Source organism: Zalophus californianus, chromosome 2 (genome assembly GCF_009762305.2).
Source record: "Zalophus californianus isolate mZalCal1 chromosome 2, mZalCal1.pri.v2, whole genome shotgun sequence".
Lineage (NCBI taxonomy): Eukaryota > Metazoa > Chordata > Mammalia > Carnivora > Otariidae > Zalophus > Zalophus californianus.
In genome coordinates, this window is record NC_045596.1 from 11,739,661 (window position 1) to 11,760,954 (window position 21,294).

At 41.9% G+C, this 21,294-nt stretch overlaps 1 protein-coding gene across 2 annotated transcripts in view; it reads left to right on the forward strand.

Moving 5' to 3' along the window:
* CC2D2A (coiled-coil and C2 domain containing 2A) overlaps positions 1-21,294 on the forward strand; it is a 131,570-nt gene that overhangs the window by 70,344 nt on the left and 39,932 nt on the right. For both annotated transcript variants that reach the window (XM_035726273.1, XM_035726274.1), the window contains 6 exons: positions 8,431-8,587; positions 12,369-12,516; positions 14,901-15,039; positions 17,725-17,928; positions 19,648-19,740; positions 20,644-20,735. In XM_035726273.1, the coding sequence (XP_035582166.1) occupies positions 8,431-8,587; positions 12,369-12,516; positions 14,901-15,039; positions 17,725-17,928; positions 19,648-19,740; positions 20,644-20,735 (833 nt within the window). The remainder of the gene's footprint in view (positions 1-8,430; positions 8,588-12,368; positions 12,517-14,900; positions 15,040-17,724; positions 17,929-19,647; positions 19,741-20,643; positions 20,736-21,294) is intronic.

Sequence of the window (21,294 nt, forward strand, 5' to 3'; positions counted from 1 at the left end):
TTCAGAGTTTGCCCCCTCCTTTGAATTCTGTCCTTGACTCATCTCCCCCATTCCTCCCTGCAGAGGGAATGCTGACCTGAGGAGACCAAGATTAAGGGGAAAAAGCATGTAGAGGGGCAGTGAAGCGAGGGACGATAATGTGGGATAACACAGCCAGTAGGAAGGAGAGGGAGCCCTGGTAGGGGACACGCCACCGAGAAGAGCACAAAGGACAGGAGAGGAGCCCCCCTCCCCGGCAGGTGCCCCTGAGTACTCAGACCCCCTGGCAGCCTGTAACAGCCTCTCTGCTGGGCAATCCTACATCTTCTGAATTTCCGTAGAAGGAAAGATGTCCTCCCTCTTCCATCATCACCAATATTTTACTTCACATTTATCTGAAATAGAAGGGGAGCCTCCTAACCTCTCTCCTGTTTGCTACCTTGGATATTAGCTTGCTTGGATGTTGCAATCAAAACAATTTTTTTAAGTAATATGAAAAAAGTAATTCTCTAAAATATGATGAAATAAATCTTTTAACTAAACAAGCAAAATTTTATCCTGGAATACCAAGAATATATTCATAGGCAATTAGCCTGGCCCTAAGAGCTGAATCATGTAATCTTTTAAATATTACAAATTAAAAGAGCCTTGGCTAAGTTCTTAAGCTATCTATAGAGATTTGATAATGAATCAAATCACATATCATAATGGCTCAATGGCATAATTTTTATGATTGAGGAGTAGTTACAGATGAAATTAATTTAAGGGCTATTGTATTTCAACTCTCTAGGAATTGAGCTATGCTATTTGGGAATTTTCCACATAATTGCAAGTGTGGAATTAGGGAAGGTTCAAGAATTACTGGCAGCTTTAAGAGGGTGAGGAAGATTGCCTTAAATGTATCTGTTTACTCCAGCATTATCAAATCCCTAACTTTAGAGCCCAGAGTATTTCAGAAAAAGTTCTGAGATTCTCAAAACTACAATGCATCAGTTGGCGACCCAACAACCACGCCGTGCATGTTTGCTGCTTAAGAGCCAACTGAATGTCTAATCCTGAGCCAGGTGTGAGGTAGAGAACTGGAAGCTGGTGGAAGGCATTCATTAGAACAACACTGGGACCTTGAAAGGAGGGATGCACAGCACTTCGTGACAGCCGGACCTGCGACAGTACAAAGGAGTTGAACCGCGGCTGGCCCCAAGGGGAGGGTGAGGCAGGACTTCTCGGGAAGTAGGAGCAGGCCCAGAGTCCCTCCAGAAAGGTCCTAAAAATCTCCGCTTCTGAGGTCTTTCCAAAACAAATGCTTGGCCTTTCACAAGGTTGATTTAGAAATAAAATAAGTTTTGGGGCACCTGGGTGGCTCAATCAGTGAAGCATCCGACTCTTGATTTCGGCTCGGGTCATGATCTCAGGGTCATGGGATCGAGCCCCTTGTCAGGCTCCGCGTTGAGTGTGGGGTCTGCTTAGGATTCTCTCCCCCTCACCCTAAAAAAAGGAAGGGAGGGAGGGAGGGAGGGCGGGAAAGAAAATAATTTTGTGATGATTACCTTTATTTCTTCATCATTCACATCTGTATCAGTCTTTCGTCTTCCTGCCCCCCCCAAACTGACAACAATCACGTTGTACTGCTGGGTGGTGCTTACATTTTGTAGCATTGTTTTTCCTTATGAATCAATCCTGCTGAGCTTTCATATCCCTGGCACGTGGACTGAGATAGGGGATTTTTCCTTTGAACCTAGTTGGTGATCAGTCGAGTTCCTTCCCGCGTCCTCTCCTGATCTCTCCTGCTCGTCCGCAGAACTGCACTCTTGGAGTGGGGGAAACGGCCCTGTTCGGAGAAGTGTCTTTGTCAGCCCTTGGCTGGCTCACTTTCATGGTTGCTACTGGTCCTTTGTGGATGTTAGTCCAAAACATAGTTTTCGCACACACATCTCTATCTACTCAGTTGCATGATGCTGAGTCAGACTGTTGAAAGCTGACGCTAGGAGCCAAGGGGAGCAGATACCAGGAGGCCCTGTGGTGTGCAGAACAGAGGAGCCAGGCGGCCGAGAGCAGGGAGAAAGGACAGTGGCTGCACTGGGAGGACAGGGCAGGGGTCCAGGTGAGATCATCTGCAGGTGAGAAGATGCAGACTTGGACTGGACAGAGGCCCGTGAAATGGCGAAGATCTGTAGGAAATAACACTTACTGCTTATCTAACCGCAATACCAGGTTTTTCACAGACACTGTCTGATGTTATCCTAAAGAAAACCACAGGTGCTGTTATTCTCCCGCTGAGCTTCAGAGTTACTGAGAAACTTTATAACACCGAGCAGGTCAAGAGGCAGAGGAGAATTCAAACCCAGGCCCGTCCGACTCTAAATTTTACACTCATTTCACCCTGTTCATTGGGTATACCGGTAAAGAAGAGCAAAGTCTAATATTTGACATATCTCTGCCCTTTGAGAGCTAATCGTGGTGGGAGAAGTCTTAGAAAACAGTGTCGGCCATCACAGCCCACTGAGTGGCGTAGCTATTTATTTAGTATCTGGTATAACAGTTCCTGAGCAACTGCAATATTGCAGGCGCCATGCTCTGTGTATAAACTCATTCCATCTTCACCACAGTCCCGTGGGAGCTGTATTATGGTCCCCATTATACTGAAATGCTGAGAACTTCAGTACCTGCCCTAACGTCAGACAGGCAGAAGGTGGCAGGGCCAGCCCCGAGCCCCCAGCCCCCAGAACCTGCTTCCATATCCACCTCATCATGCTGCACCCACCGGTAGTTTGTACCTTGGCTCCAACGGGTGTCTTATTGCATAGAGACTGTGCAAGGCATGGAGGGCGGGGGGGAGAGGAGACAGGAAGACGAACCTGATGTGGTCTCCGGCACAGCAATAGACTGCAGTGGGGAAATGACAGGGGGACCTGTGACTGAGGTCCAGCAGGGCAGGGGGAGAAAAAGGGAAGATGCCAAGAGAAGGCTCCTCTCCCAGAGGCTCGGCAGAGAAGGAAAGGAGGGAAGGGGATCAGGGTTTGACAGGGATCATGGCTTACTTTAGGGTGTTGATTTGAGCATCTCTGTTGAATGTGAATCAGTGGTATTTCCTGTCATGTTTCTCCCTTAGCATTCTGCCTTCAAACACACACACAAGACCTCGTTTTGCTCAGAGCAGTGCTTCTCAAGCAGAGGTAGCTTTGCACCCCAGGGGACATGCGGCAGTGTCTGGAGACATTTTAATAGTAACAAGTGGGGAGCTAGTGGGCACCTCTAATGGGTTGAGGCCAGGGATGTTGCTAAACAGCCTACACTGTACAGGACAGCTCACCACAATGAAGAATCGTCCGACCCAAAATGTTAATAGTGCTGAGGTTGACAACCCCAGACTTAGGAAAAAAACAAAAGTTAACCCTAATTATACAGAAAGCTGTTTACAAACACCAAGCCCAAGGTGCCCATTTTCTGATTTTTTGAAAACAGCATTGCACCCTAGCATTAAATAGAACTCCTGCCACCTTGAAAGAGCGGAGTGAAAAGTGTGGGAAAATTTTGGATGTTTTTTTGGCTTTGTCAGATGGAATCCCTTTTTCCTTATTAAAAAAAGTTGATGGGCACCTGGGTGGCTCAGTTGGTTAAGCGTCTGCCTTCGGCTCAGGTAATGATCTCAGGGTCCTGGGATCGAGCCCCGCGTCGTGCTCCCTGCTCAGCAGGGAGCCTGCTTGTCCCCCTACGTCTGCCCCTCCCCCTGCATACATGCTCTCTCTCTCTACCTCTCTCTCTCTGTCTCAAATAAATAATCTTTTAAAAAAATAAAATAATTTAAAAGGTTGATAATGATCTTCCAAGACCGTAGTCTCAATTAGCAAACCTTCCACTCCCCTAGAGTTCATAATGCCTCTGTCCTAAAGACGAAGCACCAAGAGTCTCCATTTAGTTCTTCTCCTGACATTGAATAGGAATGTGTTTCCAAAGACTGGGAACAAGGACCTTTCCTCTGACGTCCACCAGAAATGCCCTTTCTACAATAACTGCATGTTTTATGAGTCATTACTTTAGCACGATGACCAGCACAGGGCACACCCAGAAGGAATAAAAACCAAAACAGAAAAGCTGGGAAGCAACTCTTGTGGTCCTTCCACACTAAAGTATTTGATGAATTATTAAAATCCAACAGAGATGTTTTTTGTAAAGCTGTTGGTGCCATGTAATACAGAAACTTTATCTTATACAGTTAAAAAAGCAAACATTGGGTTCTTATGTTATAGAAAGAGATGCAAGGTATATGAAAAATATTTGGATTTGTTCTTATTTTTAAATATGCTTCACACACTTATTTAACTGCATTGAGTGTTGGAACATTTTGGAATTCTGAAGTAGTAGAAGGTGAGAGAGTCACAAGGTCAGAGACACAAGGTTTAATGAAATATTAAATACTGCATTCATGTCACTTTCTGAAACTTGTTTTGCCATCATAAATGGTATTTTCTAATTATTGGTATGCTTTCTCTTCCCTTAACTTGAAGTGATATCAGGACTTCATTAGCTCCTGATTTTTTTAAAAGCATTTAAGCCTTAATGTAGTTCATTTTTCACCTCCTTGCCTGCCTTTGGGGACCCAGAAATATGGATGATTTCATTACAAATATGGAATATGCCATAAAATTCCTACAAACGCTCAGCAACTTAATGTCTTCCTTGAAAAAAATTAGTGTCTTGAAAAGACAGATCTTACAAGTTTAATTTAAATAAAAGAAATTCTTATTTCATAGAGTTTACTAAAACCAGTTGACCAGCAAGATTTAACAAGATATTTGGAAAGGTAATTATGTTTATGAAAGAGCTTTGTAAACCACAAAGTACTATAAAAATGCAGGAGCTTATTGTCAATTGTATGCCCAGAGGAAGAAGAATAAACATTTATTGAGCTCATAAGGAAGGAAAGAGACTTTTCATACCATGTCCTAATGCTTCACCACTGCCTTCCTGCAGAGCTTTAAATAACGTCTTCATTTTACAATAAAAACAAAAAGCAGGGAATGTCAGGCCCAAGGTCACATAGCTACTGAGTGTCAATGTCAGGATTCAGATCCGTTGCAACACAAGGCTGCCCTGTCCTATCTACCACACTGCCCTCTACAGGCTGTGAGAGGAGCGACAAGTAGGGAGTAAAATAAGCGAGAAAATCTGAGAGCCTTACTACACCCAGGTCTACCAGCTGTTCAGAGAAGAAAACCATTCCATTCCAAGGATTTATCATTTAATGCCTTATTTCTAGGGGCGCCTGACTGGTTCAGTCAGTGGAGCATGTAACTCTTGAGCTCAGGGTCAAAAGTTTGAGCCCCACATTAAGGGTAGAGTTTACTTAATAATAATGATGATAATAATAATAATAATGCCTTACTTCTCTTAAGAGTTAGCATGCTCCCTTCTAAATACATTAATTCTCAGATGGCAGGTACTGGGCATTCAAAGGGAAATCAAGCAAGACCTCTATCCTCAAGAATCTCCATGTCCAGTGAGACAGACGATGCATAAACAAGAAATTTCGATAGAGTGGATAAGTGTTTCTCTAGGGAAAACACAGGGTATGGTGGTGGCTCGTAAGTGGGTATGGGTGGGCAGGTGGCAACTCACCGCATGTCTCACTTGGTGCCTAGTACATGTGGGCACCTTACAGTGAGTTAAAGCACCTGCTCTGGAGTGAACGGGACACACCTGCCTTGCTGAGGCAGCAACTCTCTTGAGAGTTCTGAGCAACCAAGGAGTCTGAGACAGGAGTAGCTCAGTAGTCTTTTGATCATGATCACATATGCTGAGGTGATCCTTTAAGTTTTCATTATATACATTGCTTTTTTTTTTTTTTTTTGCTTGTTTGTTTTTAAAGTAGGCTTCATGCCTATCATGGAACTCAACACGGAGTTTGAACCCACAACCCTGAGATCAAGACCTGAGCTGAGATCAAGAGTCAGATGCTTAACCGACTGAGCCACCCAGGCACCCCGAGACATTGTTTTTATAGTACTTTCATTTTTTGTTGTTTTTTTTATTCAGATTTTAAATACTCTTTCAATCATTATTTCTCACCAGTTTGTCTAAACTAATTGTGTTTTCTGGATCATGGCTATGACTTTAAAAGAATTCTTAATTGTTTGATCACCTTTCAGATTGTCCTTGGCCCATAAGGAAGACATAGCAAAAAAGTGTATGAGTTTTGAAGTGAAACAGTTGTGGATTCAAATCCCAGCTTTTTGAATTACCAAATGAGTGGCTGGAGGAGTTTCTCCTCTTGGACCCTCAAATCCATCATCCAGAATTGTTGGGTGTATTATCTGGCTTAATCTTCACCACAAACCATCCTTCATAGGAATGTGTGAAAGATTGAACAAAATGCCAGACCAAAAGCCCATACTGGGCTGCGTACAAATGGATGTCTCAATTAAAATGTTGGCAAAAAAAAAAAAAAGTTTTAAAAAGGAAAGAAAACATACCATTTTCTCAGGCTGAAACTTCATGCTAGTGAGTCCATAATTTAACAGGTCAACCAAGGTCTTCTGTGCAAGAAAAAATCATCTGCTTTATGTTCTTTAAGTTCTGTAAGATTACAACTCCTATGGGAGTTTGGGGCAAGCAATAAATGGCACTCTTTTTTCCATTAGAGCTCTAAACCAATAATATTACAGAGAAATTTAAAAATTATGAAAAGGGAGGAGTGTCACCTACAAATTAATAGAGGCTTGAGGGACTTATCAACCAGTCACACTGTACAGAATATATTTTGATCCTGATTCATACAAAGTTTAGAGTAATTTCTTGAGACTCTGAAGGAAATGTAAAACTTACTGATATTTGACATTATGAAGGAATTACCGTGATAATAATATTAAAACTATGCTTTTTTTATATCCTTGTCATTGGGAGACACATATTGAAATATTTACAGATGAAATGATGTCTGGGTTCCAAATACTGGTGGTGAGGGGAATGCATGAGAGTAGAGATGAAACCAGGTTGGCCATAAGCTAATGGTATTTGAAGCCAGGGGATGGGTTCATGCTATATTGTTCTTCTAGGATTATATGTTTGATGTTTTCCATAAAAGATGTTTTTTAATAGAGAACAAAATATCACCTTTTTTACTGATAAAGATGAATTTGGAGAATGTGGCATTACTCATGGGCTTCCTGCTGAGCCCTGAATTAGTTGGACTTGGCCACTTGGCACAGGTGGGCCCTGACAATCACAGGTCTCTTAGTGCACACAGCCTGTTAGAATAGCTCACAGTGATATTAAGTCTAGGGTCCTGAGTTCGGTGGTTATGTCTTTGTCTTTGCCCCAGTAGCCCCTCCAAGCTCAGTCAGCCATCTGGCAAATATGAGCTGGTGGATACCAGGGAGACGGGGCCAGGATGGCAGCCTAGCACAAATTCAGCCTCATCTTCATCCTTGAAAAAGAATTCATATCATATGCCCTGTAGGGGAGAGTCGGGGGAGAAGACCTGTAGTGTCATCTTTGTGCGTGCCAGTGGTAAGTGGAAAGTATTGATCAGAGGGGGACTCTATTGCACAAGAAGAAAAATATTAAGATTTAATTAGTAAAAATAAAAGAAGTGAAATCAGCACTTTGGAGAAATGTGTACCAGCCAGAGTCCTCTTGCAGGGAAAGAATAATACACAGGAAAGAAGCCAGCAGAACTGTGGAATATTTTGACATCTTCTTACCTCAAAAGTAAAATGATCCAAGGACACAAGAGAAATTTGATCCAATGGAGCAAAGTTCCTACTGAAGCTGCCTTGTATATTCATAATCTATGGTTGCCTTGGCAATGGACCCTTAATCTCATGGAGATGGCAGTATAATGAGACACGCCACAGTAATTAGACTGCAGTGGGTCTAGTTGGCTCCCTCTTGGGAGAAAGTCTGAGAAGGAGCTGGTAGGGTTTCAGCAGCCAACAAATTAAATGAGCTCTTGAAGGAAAGAATTTGAAAGATTTACTAAATAGTAGATTTGAACCTGATGCTCTAGAGTACTTCTAGGTATGATACTTCTCCTATTGACTTTGAGGTTGGTGTAAATAATAAATCACCTAGTGGCATGCCCATTTTATCTGACCCATTCCACCTGATGGCATTTCTTTCCAAGATAACATAAACCAGGAAAAAGAGGAATCCCATTCTCCAGATAACCTGTGTATTGGCTTGAAATGAAACAGTTTTGGTAGCCTGCTAATTTGATTAACCTCTCTACCCCAGGATAGTAGACCAGACAAGAGGATAGGATGTCAACAACTTGGCCACAAATAGGGTGTAACTTATTGTCCATGGGAACCATAATAATACAACTCAACTTTTCCACTCTGAAATGGATGCTCTGGGCGAGAACAGTGGTCCACATAGATAAGTGGATTAAATATCTGGGAGTGAGCACACTCCTGCTATTTTTCTTTGACTGTTTTTCTTCCTCAATTTCAGGTATATGAAACAATTGGACACAGTGGTACCACTTTGCTAGCAGAAGTGTTTCTGCCTATTCCTGAAACTACCGTTGTCACTGGAAGGGCTCCCATTGAAGAAGTGGAGTTTAGCAGTAACCAGCATGTGACACTGGACCACGAGGGAGTTGGAAGTGGTATGGAAAGCTAATTATTATTAGTGGCTCACGATTTTACTGTCAGTTTTGAACATAGCTTTTTTTTTTCATTTTCAAACAACCAGCTAATTATAAAATTGCTTTCAGAAATTCAAATTAAAATGATGATATGCAATTTTTTGCAGTCTTTTTTTGTATACTGTTGGTGGCCAGTAAATTCATATATCTAGGCAATATAAAGTAGTTTGACAATGTGGATAAAGACCTTTAAAATGCCTATAAGACCTTAATTTTTCTTCTAGAAATGTTTTGTAAGGAAATAATTTGAAACGAGGACAAAGCTTTGTGCATAAAAAAATGTACATCATGGTATTATTCATAAGGCTGAAAAAATTGAAAAAACTTAATTGTAATAGGTATATTATTAATTAATATTATCTCTTTATCTCCTATAACTGTGATTAGATAGATGACATACCTTCTCTGTTCACCATGTTTCTTAACCTCCATAATATACCTTGCTATCTTTTTCTTTCACTACTGTATTCTGTAAAACTTCTTTAAATCTGTCTTCCAAGTCATGAATTCACTCTTTGGCTGTGTCTAATCACTGAAGCTCATCACTCAGTTTTTCATTTTAATTATTGCATTTTTCACCTCTAGAAATTCTATTTAGTTCTTTTCCAATCTGTCTGGTCAGTTCTGATAACGTTTGTCCTTTCCTCCGACTCTCAATCATTTCATTTCTTTTATTCAGTCATTACTTCCTTTATTTTTAAAAACATATTACACATACTTTTTAACATTCTGTATCTGATCATTTCAATACCTACCTGCTTATTGTTTTGATTCTGTTGCCCCTTATTTATGGTGGCTTGTTTCCTTATGTGTCTAGTGATTTTCTATTGTGAGCTCGTATCTGGATATGTATCTGCAAGAATTCTTTGAGGCTCAAATCCAATCGCCAACCTGCAAGTCTGGAGATCTAGGCTTTAGTTCCAGCTCTCATACTGATAAGGTGTGGCACCCTAGTAATCATGTAATCTCTTTGAATATCATTGTCTTCATACATAAAATGAATCTAAAGATACCTCCTTTAATGTCTTTTAGGGTTATTTTGAAGACTAAAGTGGACGTTCAGTTTGAAGGAAAGATCTTTGAAAAATACAAAGATGCTCTTACAGCGTAATAGTGGTTCTGTTTTGTGCTGCTAATATTAACTGGAACTCCAGGGCCTGCAGTCGCTATATTTAGTGCTTGAAAATCTTTCCTTCCTTGAGATTAAACAAACTGCTCCGAGACTTTTTATCATTTATTTCCAATCGGTAGAGGCCAGATAAGTAAGTGAGGCTTATGGTTGCCCAGTAATTTAAGAGTAGCTGAGGTATGTTGAGTGGCCACGGTCTTCCAGGCACTAAGTGCTCTGACGTGTGGCTCCTCACTAGGGCGTATCCCCACCCTCAGGCACTTGAACTTACTCTTTCTGCCAAAAATGCTCTTTCCCAACATATCTCCATGTCTCATTTCCTCCTTTTCTTCAGGCCTTTATCCAAAAGTCCCCTCTCATGGAGCCTCTGCTGCCACCCCATCTAGAAGTTCAGCCTTTCCCCGCCCCCCCAAATGCACATTTTCTATATATGTTCCCTAATTTATGGTTTCTCCTCCACATTTATGCCTCTCTAATGTACCACATTTTCCTCTTTTTTTATTTTATTTTTTTTATTAACATATAATGTATTATTTGTTTCAGGGGTACAGGTCTGTGATTCACCAGTCTTACACAGTTCACAGCACTCACCATAGCACATACTCTCCCCAATGTCCATCACCCAGCCACCCCATCCCTCCCACCCCCCTCCACTCCAGCAACCCTCAGTTTGTTTCCTGAGATTAAGAGTCTCCAATGGTTTATCTCCCTGTCCAGTTTCGTCTTGTTTCATTTTTCCCTCTCTCCGCCTGTGATCCTCAGTCTTGTTTCTCAAATTCCTCATATCAGTGAGATCATATGATACTTGTCTTTCTCTGATTGATTTATTTCGCTTAGCATAATACCCTCTAGTTCCATCCACGTCATTGCAAAGGCAAGATTTCATTTTTTGATGGCTGCATAATATTCCATTGTGTATATATACCACTTCTTCTTTATCCATTCATCTGTTGATGGACATCTAGGCTCTTTCCATAGTTCAGCTATTGTGGACATTGCTGTTATAAACATTGGGGTGCATGTGCCCCTTCAGATCACTACATTTGTATCTTTGGGGTAAATACCCAGTAGTGCAATTGCTAGGTCGTAGGGTAGCTCTATTTTCAACTTTTTGAGGAACCTCCATACTGTTTTCCAGAGTGGCTGCACCAGCTTACATTCCTACCAACTTCTTATCAATTCCTTTTTTAAAATCTTTTTAAATTTTCATCTTCACAGACATATTTCATCCCTTCATTGTATTTACCCTTATTTTTGTGTATATATATATATATTTTTTTTTTCTTTCTTTAAAATTTTGGGAGGCAATTTCTTCTAACAGACCAAAATACACCCAAAATCTATTGTGTGACTCTGTTCTGTTCACCAATCATATTTTTTTTTCCTTTCTTTTCCCCCCAGTTTCAGATCTCTTCTGATTTGTTTAGTGTATATTTTTCTAGGGTCGTTGTTACCGTTTTAGCATTTTCTTAGCATTTTGTTCTCTCATTCATCTATTCTCCTCTGAACAAAATGACAAGATGGAAAAACTCACCTCAAAAAGAACAAGAGGCAGTACTGACTGCCAGGGACCTAATCAATACAGACATTAGTAAGATGTTGGAACTAGAATTCAAAATAACAATGACAAAGAGACTAGCTGAGCTTGCAAAAAGCATAGAAGATACTAGAGAATCCCTTTCTGAAGAAATAAAAGAACTAAAATCTAACCAAGTAGAAATCAAAAGGGCTATTAATGAGGTGCAATAAAAAATGGAGGCTCCAACTGCTAGGATAAATGAGACAGAAGAGAGAATTAGTGATATAGAAGACCAAATGATGGAGAATAAAGCAGCTGAGAAAAAGAGATAAACAACTACTGGATCACAGGGGGAGATTTGAGAGATAAGTGATACCATAAAGCGAAACAACATTAGAATAATTGGGATCCCAGAAGAAGAAGAAAGAGAGAGAGGGGCAGAAGGTATACTGGAGCAAATTGTAGCAGAGAACCTCCCTAATCTGGGGAAGGAAACAGGCATCAAAATCCAGGAGGCACGCCCACATCTAATAGTAAAACTCACACGTTCCTCTTATTTCTCTTATTTATTGCCTGCCTCCCTTGCTGGAATATAAACTCCTTGAGAACAGAGATTCTCATCAGTTTTGCTTCTTTACTGCAATCTGCAGTCCCTAGAATAGTGCCTGGCATGAAGGAGGGGCTCAAATGCATATCTGTTGACTGAGTGAATGAATGGAGGTCTTCATTGTCATCTTTTTTAGGAGGTACTATTTTTATCCCTATTTTATACATAAAGAAACGAAGGCTCGGAGAAGTTAAGCAATCTGTTTGTGGTCACACAGCTGTTAAGTGGCAGAACCAGAACAGGCACACAGATGTCCCACTCTGCAGTGCCTCATTCATTCTGTAAGGTCTACATACTGCTGTCAGAGCTAGAACCAAGCAGCCAATGCTGAGCGTCATTGCCTGAAGTTCAGGGATGCTGATCGGAATTATGTTCCATCCTGCCAGCCCTATAGCCCCTCCATCCCACTTGACTGTCTGCTTTCCTACCAGGGCTGGGCTCGCTCCCTTTTCCTCAACAACGTCTGTGTAATCTGGTGTTTCCCTAGGAGTGCCCTTCTCATTTGAAGCGGACGGTAGTAATCAACTGATTCTAATGACCTCGGGGAAGGTGTCCAACGGTGTGGCCTGGGCCATTGGAGAAAATGGGATCCCTTTAATTCCCCCACTGTCACAGCAGAACATCGGATTTAGAAGGTATTGTGTGTCTAGAATAAATGCATAGTAATGTCAGCATTTGCATTCATGACATGGGAGGGAGAAGCTTGCAATGTCACATTCTTTCCTTTTATTCTCATGTGCCAGTATTTTCAGGGTCTTTTTATTGTTCTTGAGGTAAGAATTAAAATATTAATAGCCTAATAAATATTAGATGTTCAGCAGTGTCAGAAACAGCAAAAAGCACTTCACCTTATTTAATCTCTCCAGTAACTCTATGAAGGATTCCTGTCCCCTTTTTATAGATGGGGGAAGTGCATAGCATGTGTATACGTGGTCCTCAGTGTGAATGAGGATGGTTGCAGAACCTTCTGGTTATTATAAAAGTCTCTATGGTCAGATCTCTTCCTTAATTGCTAACTCCTTAGGTTCCTACCAGAACAGAAGAAAAGGCACTCTGAGCCTCCCCCATTTCTCCCCTAGGCTGGTCCCACCTCCTTGTGGCTAGTGCCTGCCCAGGCAGCCTGGCCTATGGGAGCCAGGTGGCCTGGGCTCGATTCTTGCTTCCATCCTGCCCCAACAGATGTGCCTTGAATTGATCTTTTACCCTTCTAGGCCTCAGGTGCCTCCACTCTAAAACCAAAGGACTTACCCTGATCATCGAGAAGACACTCCAATTCACAGGATGTCATTTATGACATGAGTGAAAACAGAGTGGGGCTCATTTTGTTCCCTTTATGTCCTCTCCGCCCCGATTCTGATGCCTGTGTCCCTGGGACAAGCACAGGGAATGCTGCTCTGTGCTTTTGCAGTCAGGAGACCGGCAGCCACGTCCCGTGGAGGCCTTGGGGTATAACCATGACAGATGTATCCATTCCACTGAGTTCCATGCCAGGGATGAAAGCTCCAACTCCTCAGGAGAGGGGGTCAAGCCCAGCGTGAGTAACAAGAAATGCAGTGCTGCTAACGAAGCCCCAACTCACTGTTGGCAACAACCCCGGGCCTCGTGGCAACTCCGGCATGTCCAAAGTTGGTGCTTCAATCAGTTGTGCGTTTAAGTCCCCAGTTATGTGGAGAGCGAGGCACGAGGCAGATCTAGCCTGAATCCCGGGACTCCAGGGATGGGGGGCCACATCATACTTCATTTTGTTTGTTTGTTTTATTGAGATGGAACTGACACAGAACATCATATAAGTTTAAGGTGTACACCATAATGATTTGATTAATGTGTATATTGTGGAATAATCACCCAAATAAGTCTAGTTTGTATCCATCACCATGCATAGTGACAAATTTTGTTTTCCTTGCCGTGAGAACTTTTCAGATCTATTCTCTCAGGACCTTTAAAATGTAAAATACAGTATTGTTAACTATGATCGCCATGCTGTACATTAGACCTCCCAAACTTATTTATCGTATGACTGGAACTTTTGACCTTTTGACCCCCTTCACCCATCCCCCTCTCTAACCCCACCTCTGGCAACCACCAGTCTGTTCTCTGTTTCTACAAGTTCTGTTTTTTTAGAATTCCATATATAAGTGAAATTCTACAATATCTGCCTTGCTCAGTGTGACTGATTTCACTTAGCATAATGCCCTCACGCTCCATCCATGTTGTTGCAAATGGCAGGATGCCTTCTTTTTTACGGCTGGGTAATATTCTATTATGTATCCATACCACATTTTCTTTATCCCTTCTTCCACAGATGGACAGTTAAGTTGTTTATGTGTCTTGGCTATTATAAATAATGCTGTAATAAACGTGGGGGTGCAGGTACCTCTTCAGGATAGTGATTTTGTGTCCTTCAGATATATACCCAGAAGTGGAATTACTGAATCATACAGCAGTTCTACTTTTAATTTCTTGAGGAACCTCCAGTGTTTGCACCAATTTACATTCCCACCGACAGTGCACAAAGTTCCCTTTTCTCCACATCTTCACCAACACTTGGTATCTCGTGTCTTTTTGATGATGGCCATTCTAACAGGTGTGAGGTGATATCTCACTGTCGTTTTGATTTGTGTTTCCCTGGGAGGGGTGATGTTTAGCACCTTTTCATGTCCCCACTGGCCATCCGTATGTCTTCTTTGGAAAAATGTCTCTTGTGGTCCTCTGCCCATTTTTTAATTAGATTTTGTGTTATTACTATTGAGCTATGATTCCCTGTATATTTTAAACCTTAACTCCTTATCAGACTTGTTTGCAATTATTTTCTCTCCCCAGTCGCCCTTCTCTATTATCCCTATAACATACTTAATAGCAGTCATCAAGTAAAGAAAAATGGCACAACTCCTTTCTTATCAGATTTTCCTCACATAAACAGTAAGAGCCTCTCTAAACAGGGCTGTTCCTGGGATTTTGTGGGCCTAAGGCAAACTGCCCTGGGAACATATCCATCTCATGGCATTCACTTTTTTTCCAGTGCTTTGAAGAGGGCAGATGCCATCTCATCTATTGGCACATCTGGACTGACAGACTTGAAAAAGTTGGCCAAGTGGGCGGCAGAGTCCAAGCTCGACCCGAACGACCCCAACAATGCCCCTTTGATGCAGCTAATCTCGGTAATGTGGTGGGAGAACTGTGTGCACACCCCCATTTCTCGAGCTGGGGTGATCATAATAGAAATGGCTCAGCCTGTGGGCATGTGGGTGGCTCAGTCATTAAGCGTCTGCCTTCGGCTCAGGTCATGATCCCAGGGTCCTGGGATCGAGTCTCACATCGGGCTCCCTGCTCAGCGGGAAGCCTGCTTCTCCCTCTCCCACTCCCCCTGCTTGTTCCTGCTCTCGCTGTCTCTCTCAGTCAAATAAATAAATAAAATCTTAAAAAAAAAAAAAAAAGAAATAGCTCAGCCCTTCACACGCATTTTCTTTCACATGGTGTTCTTTCATAGCATTTAAGAACATGAGGGCTGGGTTGAATGACCGGTTTAAGGTCAGGCTCTGCCCCGTCTGGCTCGTGCTTTCTAGGCGCTCTGATGCCGTCACAGTGTGGCCATGAGGACATGCACTGCTGCATTTCCACACTTAGCTGGGCACACAATTGGTGTGCAATCAATAATAGTTGTTACTGTGGTGTTGTTGTTACTCTCATCTCTAACTTCTGCAAAACCCTAAAGAGAGGTCTTTAGGTCTTTTGGCCCCTCCTATGGAGAGGAACCTGAGTGCAGCCGCTCAGAGTCATTGCTCGAGCTCACACGACTGGTGAGGACTCGGGTCCAAGTCGATCTGATTTCAGAGCATGTGGTCAGTCCATCATACCTGGAACAGCTGATAGGAGTGTTTTCAGAAATGGTGGTTATGTTTTCCTGTTTGATGGTTAATTAGATTATCATTTAGGTTTCATTTAAGTATGTCTGAGATAAATTGCTTGTGTCTATCATAACATTCAAAATTCTTTCTTCAGTGAATTTATAAATAAAATGGAACATTAGTCAGTAAATGATTTTTCTTGGTGGCAAATACAATTGTTTTTACGCCCAAGTTCATAATTCCCATAAAAACATAATAAACAAGTAGATGATCCAGAAAGTGACCACAGCAACACATTCTGTGATCAAATTCATTTGTGTGAGTTCATCAGCAGGGGAACTGTAACCAGGATAACATGTTCATTTCTGTCCTTAAATTTCTTGTAAGGACAATTTTTAAGATCTACTCTTAGCACCTTCCAAACATACAATGCCATATTATTAACTATAATCATCATGCTGTACATTACATCTCCAGGACTTATTTATGGATTGTCATTTTTTTTTAAGATTTTTTATTTATTTATTTGACAGACACAGCAAGAGAGGGAACACAAGCAGGGGGAGCGGGAGAGGGAGAAGCAGGCTTCCCACTAAGCAGGGAGCCCGATGTGGGGCTCGATCCCAGGACCCTGGGATCATGACCTGAGCCGAAGGCAGACGCTTACCCACTGAGCCACCCAGGCGCCCTCTGTCCTTAAATTTCTAAGATAAGTCTCAAAGCAAGCTTTGGTTTATTTTGATTTTTATCTTTATAAGCTCTCCTTCCAACATGATACTTCTTAGTGTGACTAAAAGAAATATTGGAAAGAATAGGCCATATTACCTAGAGCATAGTCTATTCCGTGTAGAGTTTTCAAATCACGTTTGGATTACTATCTTTTTTTTTTTTAATATTTCATTTATTTTTGCAAGAGAGAGCGAGCGAGCATGAGTGGGGAGGAGAGACACAGGGAGAAGCAGGAAGCTGAGCAGGGAGCCTGATGTGGGGCTCTGTCCCAGGACCCCGGGATCATGACCTGAGCTGAAGGCAAACGCTTGACTGACTGAGCCACCCAGGTGCCCTCGATTACTATCTTTAAGTCAGCGGTAATATAATACAAGTGTCAACTCCATGTTTTTCTTTTAAACTATTTGTCTTCCCATAGAAGGACAGAACACAGGGATGCCTTCCTGACTAGTCTCTTTTTAACGGATTTTCACAGCAGGATCACCTTTCCCAGTGCAAAGCCCCAGCAAATCTCTGCTCCCTGGCTTTCCTTCTGCGAGGAGGAGGGTGCCACTGGCAAAGCCCCCAGCAGAGGGGCAAGCAGACACCTGGGCAGAGTGCAGCCCACCTGCTCAGCCTCTCAGTGGTACCCTGAAACCATCCTTTTGGTGCCAGTGTAGGGAGGTTGGCGCCCAGAACCATCTCTGGCTCTCTCTGCTTACTGACCAAGGCCATGAGGTGCTGTTCAGAGATAGAAGAGCATGGCCCTGGAGCCAGGGAAGCTGATCAGCTGATTCTGGGACCTGATCTACATGTGTGCATAAATATATTTTTTTAATATTCAAAATATTTTGTTAAATATATTTTTCAAGTTATAGTAAGTTATTTTTAAGTCTTTTAATATGCAATATATTTTAAATATATTTTAAATACATATATTAGATTTCACATACACTGTGTATATAAGAATCCTATTTCCAATAGGCACCTACTAATACACTGATACAAATTTCTCACTTTTCAGGCTGTAGATTTGCGTAACACCTATGAGGGAAGCATGCATGCCAAAAAATGAAAATGATTTGCAGTACTTTTTATAGCTAGCACAGGAATAGAATAGCATCTGCCTTATTACTGTTATATTGTAGTGCATTTTGTCCTTAAATGAAATGCGGGACGTTTCACATCTCAGTCCACAACTATTCAGCTCCCATTCCCAAAAGCTCCATGCTGGGTTTCTTCAGATGCAATCCGCCTGCCATCTAAAGTTGTGTCTCTTGTTTTCTGTAGGTTGCTACCAGCGGTGAATCCTATGTCCCTGATTTCTTTCGCCTGGAACAGCTGCAGCAAGAATTTAACTTTGTTTCAGATGAGGAATTGAATAGATCCAAACGATTCAGGCTTCTTTGTCTTAGAAGCCAAGAGGTGCCAGAATTCCGAAATTATAAGCAAATTCCAGCATATGACCGAGAAATTATGGAAAAAGTATTCCAGGTAAGAAATTGCCATGGAGGAGTTAATGCCATAATAAAATACCGCCGTACCATTTGGTATACTATTATGTGTGTGTTTTCTTGCTGTCATGTTCTCAGTAGCCATACTCGTTTCTCGTTTATAGCACTTAACGTTTCCATTATTTTTCTTAAACTTAATGTTTAAATAATCTCTTTGCCCAATATAATGACATATGAACTAAGAAAAATTAGGGTTGAAAAGTATCTTAAGTGTTACTATGGGAAATTATCCTGCCACGCTGTTCCTGTCGGGAATTCAGTGCCAGTTTAACCCATTAAGTATTTACCAAGCACAACGCTTGGTTAAGCGCTGGGGGGAGCTGCTGGGGTCTCAGCCGCCCTGGGTGGGCAGGGCACACAGGAGGAGGGGGCCTGCAGGTGGGGAGCCTTTGAGGAGCTACAGGCAATAAGGGTGTGTTTGGGGCGGGGTGGGGGAGGCAGGCAGGGACAGCAGGCCAGTGAAAGCCAGACAGGCAAGTTAGTGTTTGATGAGGTAAATGAAGAGCCATTAGAAATTGATACCAGTATGATTTTTTTATGCAGAAAGTGTGGAAACTATTGGAGAATATTTTTGGTTACTTGGTTCTTCTTTGTATTAGTTTGGATCTGTGATGGTGAGTGATAAAAAGCCAATTTAAGCTACTTCAGGCACTAAGGGGCGTTTATTGGATGATGAAATGCCAAAATAGACTTAAATATCTAAAGAGGCATGAATGGCGGGGGTTCATCTATGCCTCAGTGACCCCTGGATCCAGAACCTAAACATGGCCAGGACTTTTCTCCATCTTGTCCCAAGTTTAAAAATCTTGGGAACAGCTACAGGGGCACCTGGGTGGCACAGTCGGTTGAGCGTCTGGGTCTTGATTTCGGCTCAGGTCATGATCTCAGGGTCCTGGGGTCCGGCTAGAGTTGGGTTGTGCTGAGCAGGGAGTCTGCTTGAGAATTCTCTCCTTCTCCTTCTTCCCCTTACCCCCCACCACACTCTCGGGTATACTCTCGTTCTAAAATAAATAAATCTAAAAAAAAACAAAACAAAAAAAAGGAAGAGAGAGAGAAAGAAAGAAAGAAATCTTGGGAACAGATTGCTTGAGTTTCCCAGGCTGGGTTAGGAGCCACCTGGCGTATTCAGCTGTGACCAGCAAAGGACTGAAGCAGAACATGGCAGCTTCCTGGGCCCACGGGGGATTTTACTGATAGAAAGAGAGAGCATATTCAGCAGCCTAAGAAGACAAAGCTCACGCACCCTCTACTCTCCTCCAAGTAGGTGACCCGCATCAGCTGGGGCCAGGTGCTATTTACTATTTTTGTAATTGCTCCACTTAAAATAGAAAAGACAGAAATGTGAGCAGAGGCTTTGGCTGAGTTGCTTGGGTGAGCTTAGCATCTTGAACTATATTGAATCTCTCTGTTATCTCTGTAGCCTCTTTCTTCCTACATAAAGAGCTTAAGTTGTAATTGTTCTACAGAATTATCTTCTACTTATAAGCCAGTTCAGCCAACTGGTTCAAAAACCTGTATACTGCATCAAAGATCAATCTTGAACCAAAAATGAAGAGGAAGGTGGAAGAAACATTTAGAACCATAATTTATTACTTAAACCACAAGTCACAAATTCTCTAATCTCAAGATAAATTCTCTAGTCTTGCATGGGGGAGTACTAGTAATTTACAGTCATAAAATTATTCCTTTTTAATTTTAGGACTATGAGAAACGTTTACGAGACAGAAATGTAATTGAAACCAAGGACCACATAGATACCCATAGGGCCATAGTCGCCAAGTACCTCCAACAGGTAAGGAAAATCATTTTACAGAGTCCTCAGAGGGGGAAAATAACCAGCACCCTCACACTGGGGGGAGGGTGGTGTCTATTCTTCGAAGTTCTCTATGGGATACTTAAACGTCACTTAACCTCTCCAGACTTACTTGCTCATAATTACAGATACGAAATTAACAGCCATCTTCATCTTTTGAACATATGGAACACTGGGATGTATCTCAGTATATTATCAGTGGTTATCTTGAGTGGGGCATGATTACAAGGGACACAATTTCTAAGTCATGATTTTTCTCATATTTGAATGTTTGCATCATATCACCTTTGTAATGAAAATATTTTATAAACTACATACTAACTGCCCTGATGCACGAAAAACTTGAAATATCCTTTTGCCCTTCCTTCTTTTAATAAATTTAACTTGTAGGAAATGCTATAGTCACTAGAGTACATTTTTCCCACGCAAATGATCTACCCTGGGGGCTCCTTATAAAAAAGAAAAAACAATTTATGACATTTAAGAGGTCCTCTATTTAAGGAATAATTAGAAAATAAATCAGTCTGAATAGAGGAAGAAGTTAAGAATCTGAAATCTGTGCGCTTCAAGATTGGTCCTATTTTTTCCAATTGTTCATTCATTCAGCAAAATTTCACTATCATCCACTAGGAACCTTCCCAGGTCCCACAAATATACCAGTGAATGAAACAGAACCCCCTCTGCCTTAGGAAGCTTACGTTAGTGAGCAAAGTAGGATGATTTCTATAGGAAGAGGTCAGCACCAGGGAGAAAAGTGCAGGTGCACTAGGGGGATGCACTGAGGTGTCACCTAGCGAGGTGAAAACTCGAAGGAGTCAAGGGAGTGAGCTGTGAAGTCTATGTACCAGGGAGATTTTAAATAAAACAATTGTCTGTCCTCAGGTTAGAGAATCAGTGATAAATCGTTTCCTGATTGCAAAACACCATTTTCTTCTTTCGGACTTGATCATAGAAGAAGAAGTTCCCAATATCAGGTAAAAGCAAACAAATCTTTTGTTTCTTATAAATATTCTTTCTATTGTATTATATTAAAATTTTCATGTACACAAAAGATGTTTATCCTTGTATGGTCCACATTTGGGCCCCCAGTAATGCTGGGAACTGGTAAAACCTGATTAACACCTCATGGTTACATTAGTTGGGGGTTTTGTTGAACAAGTCTCACGAGATGCTCTCTATCACGCCCAGTACACACCATCTCATCTCTCACTGTGCGCAAGTCAGCTCCGCAGGCCTTTGCCGGTTCCCCGCTGCAATCAGATTAAGTCTGACAGCACTTCCCCCCTGCTTTCTACCTCCCCCTTCCAGTCTGTCCCTCACTCCCCCACACATGCGGGGCAGAGGGGGTGGCTCAGAATAAGCATTGGGGTTCCAGGGGGTGGGGGGAGGCTGAGAGCTGCTGTGTGTTTGGTGAGGGGGCAGGGGCAGCAGGGAAAATGGATATTTACATAGAAGATGGGATTTAATTGCATTTGCTTGATTGTCTCCCTGTTATTTAGAATAATCGAGTAATTATCTCAACTCAAAGTGGAG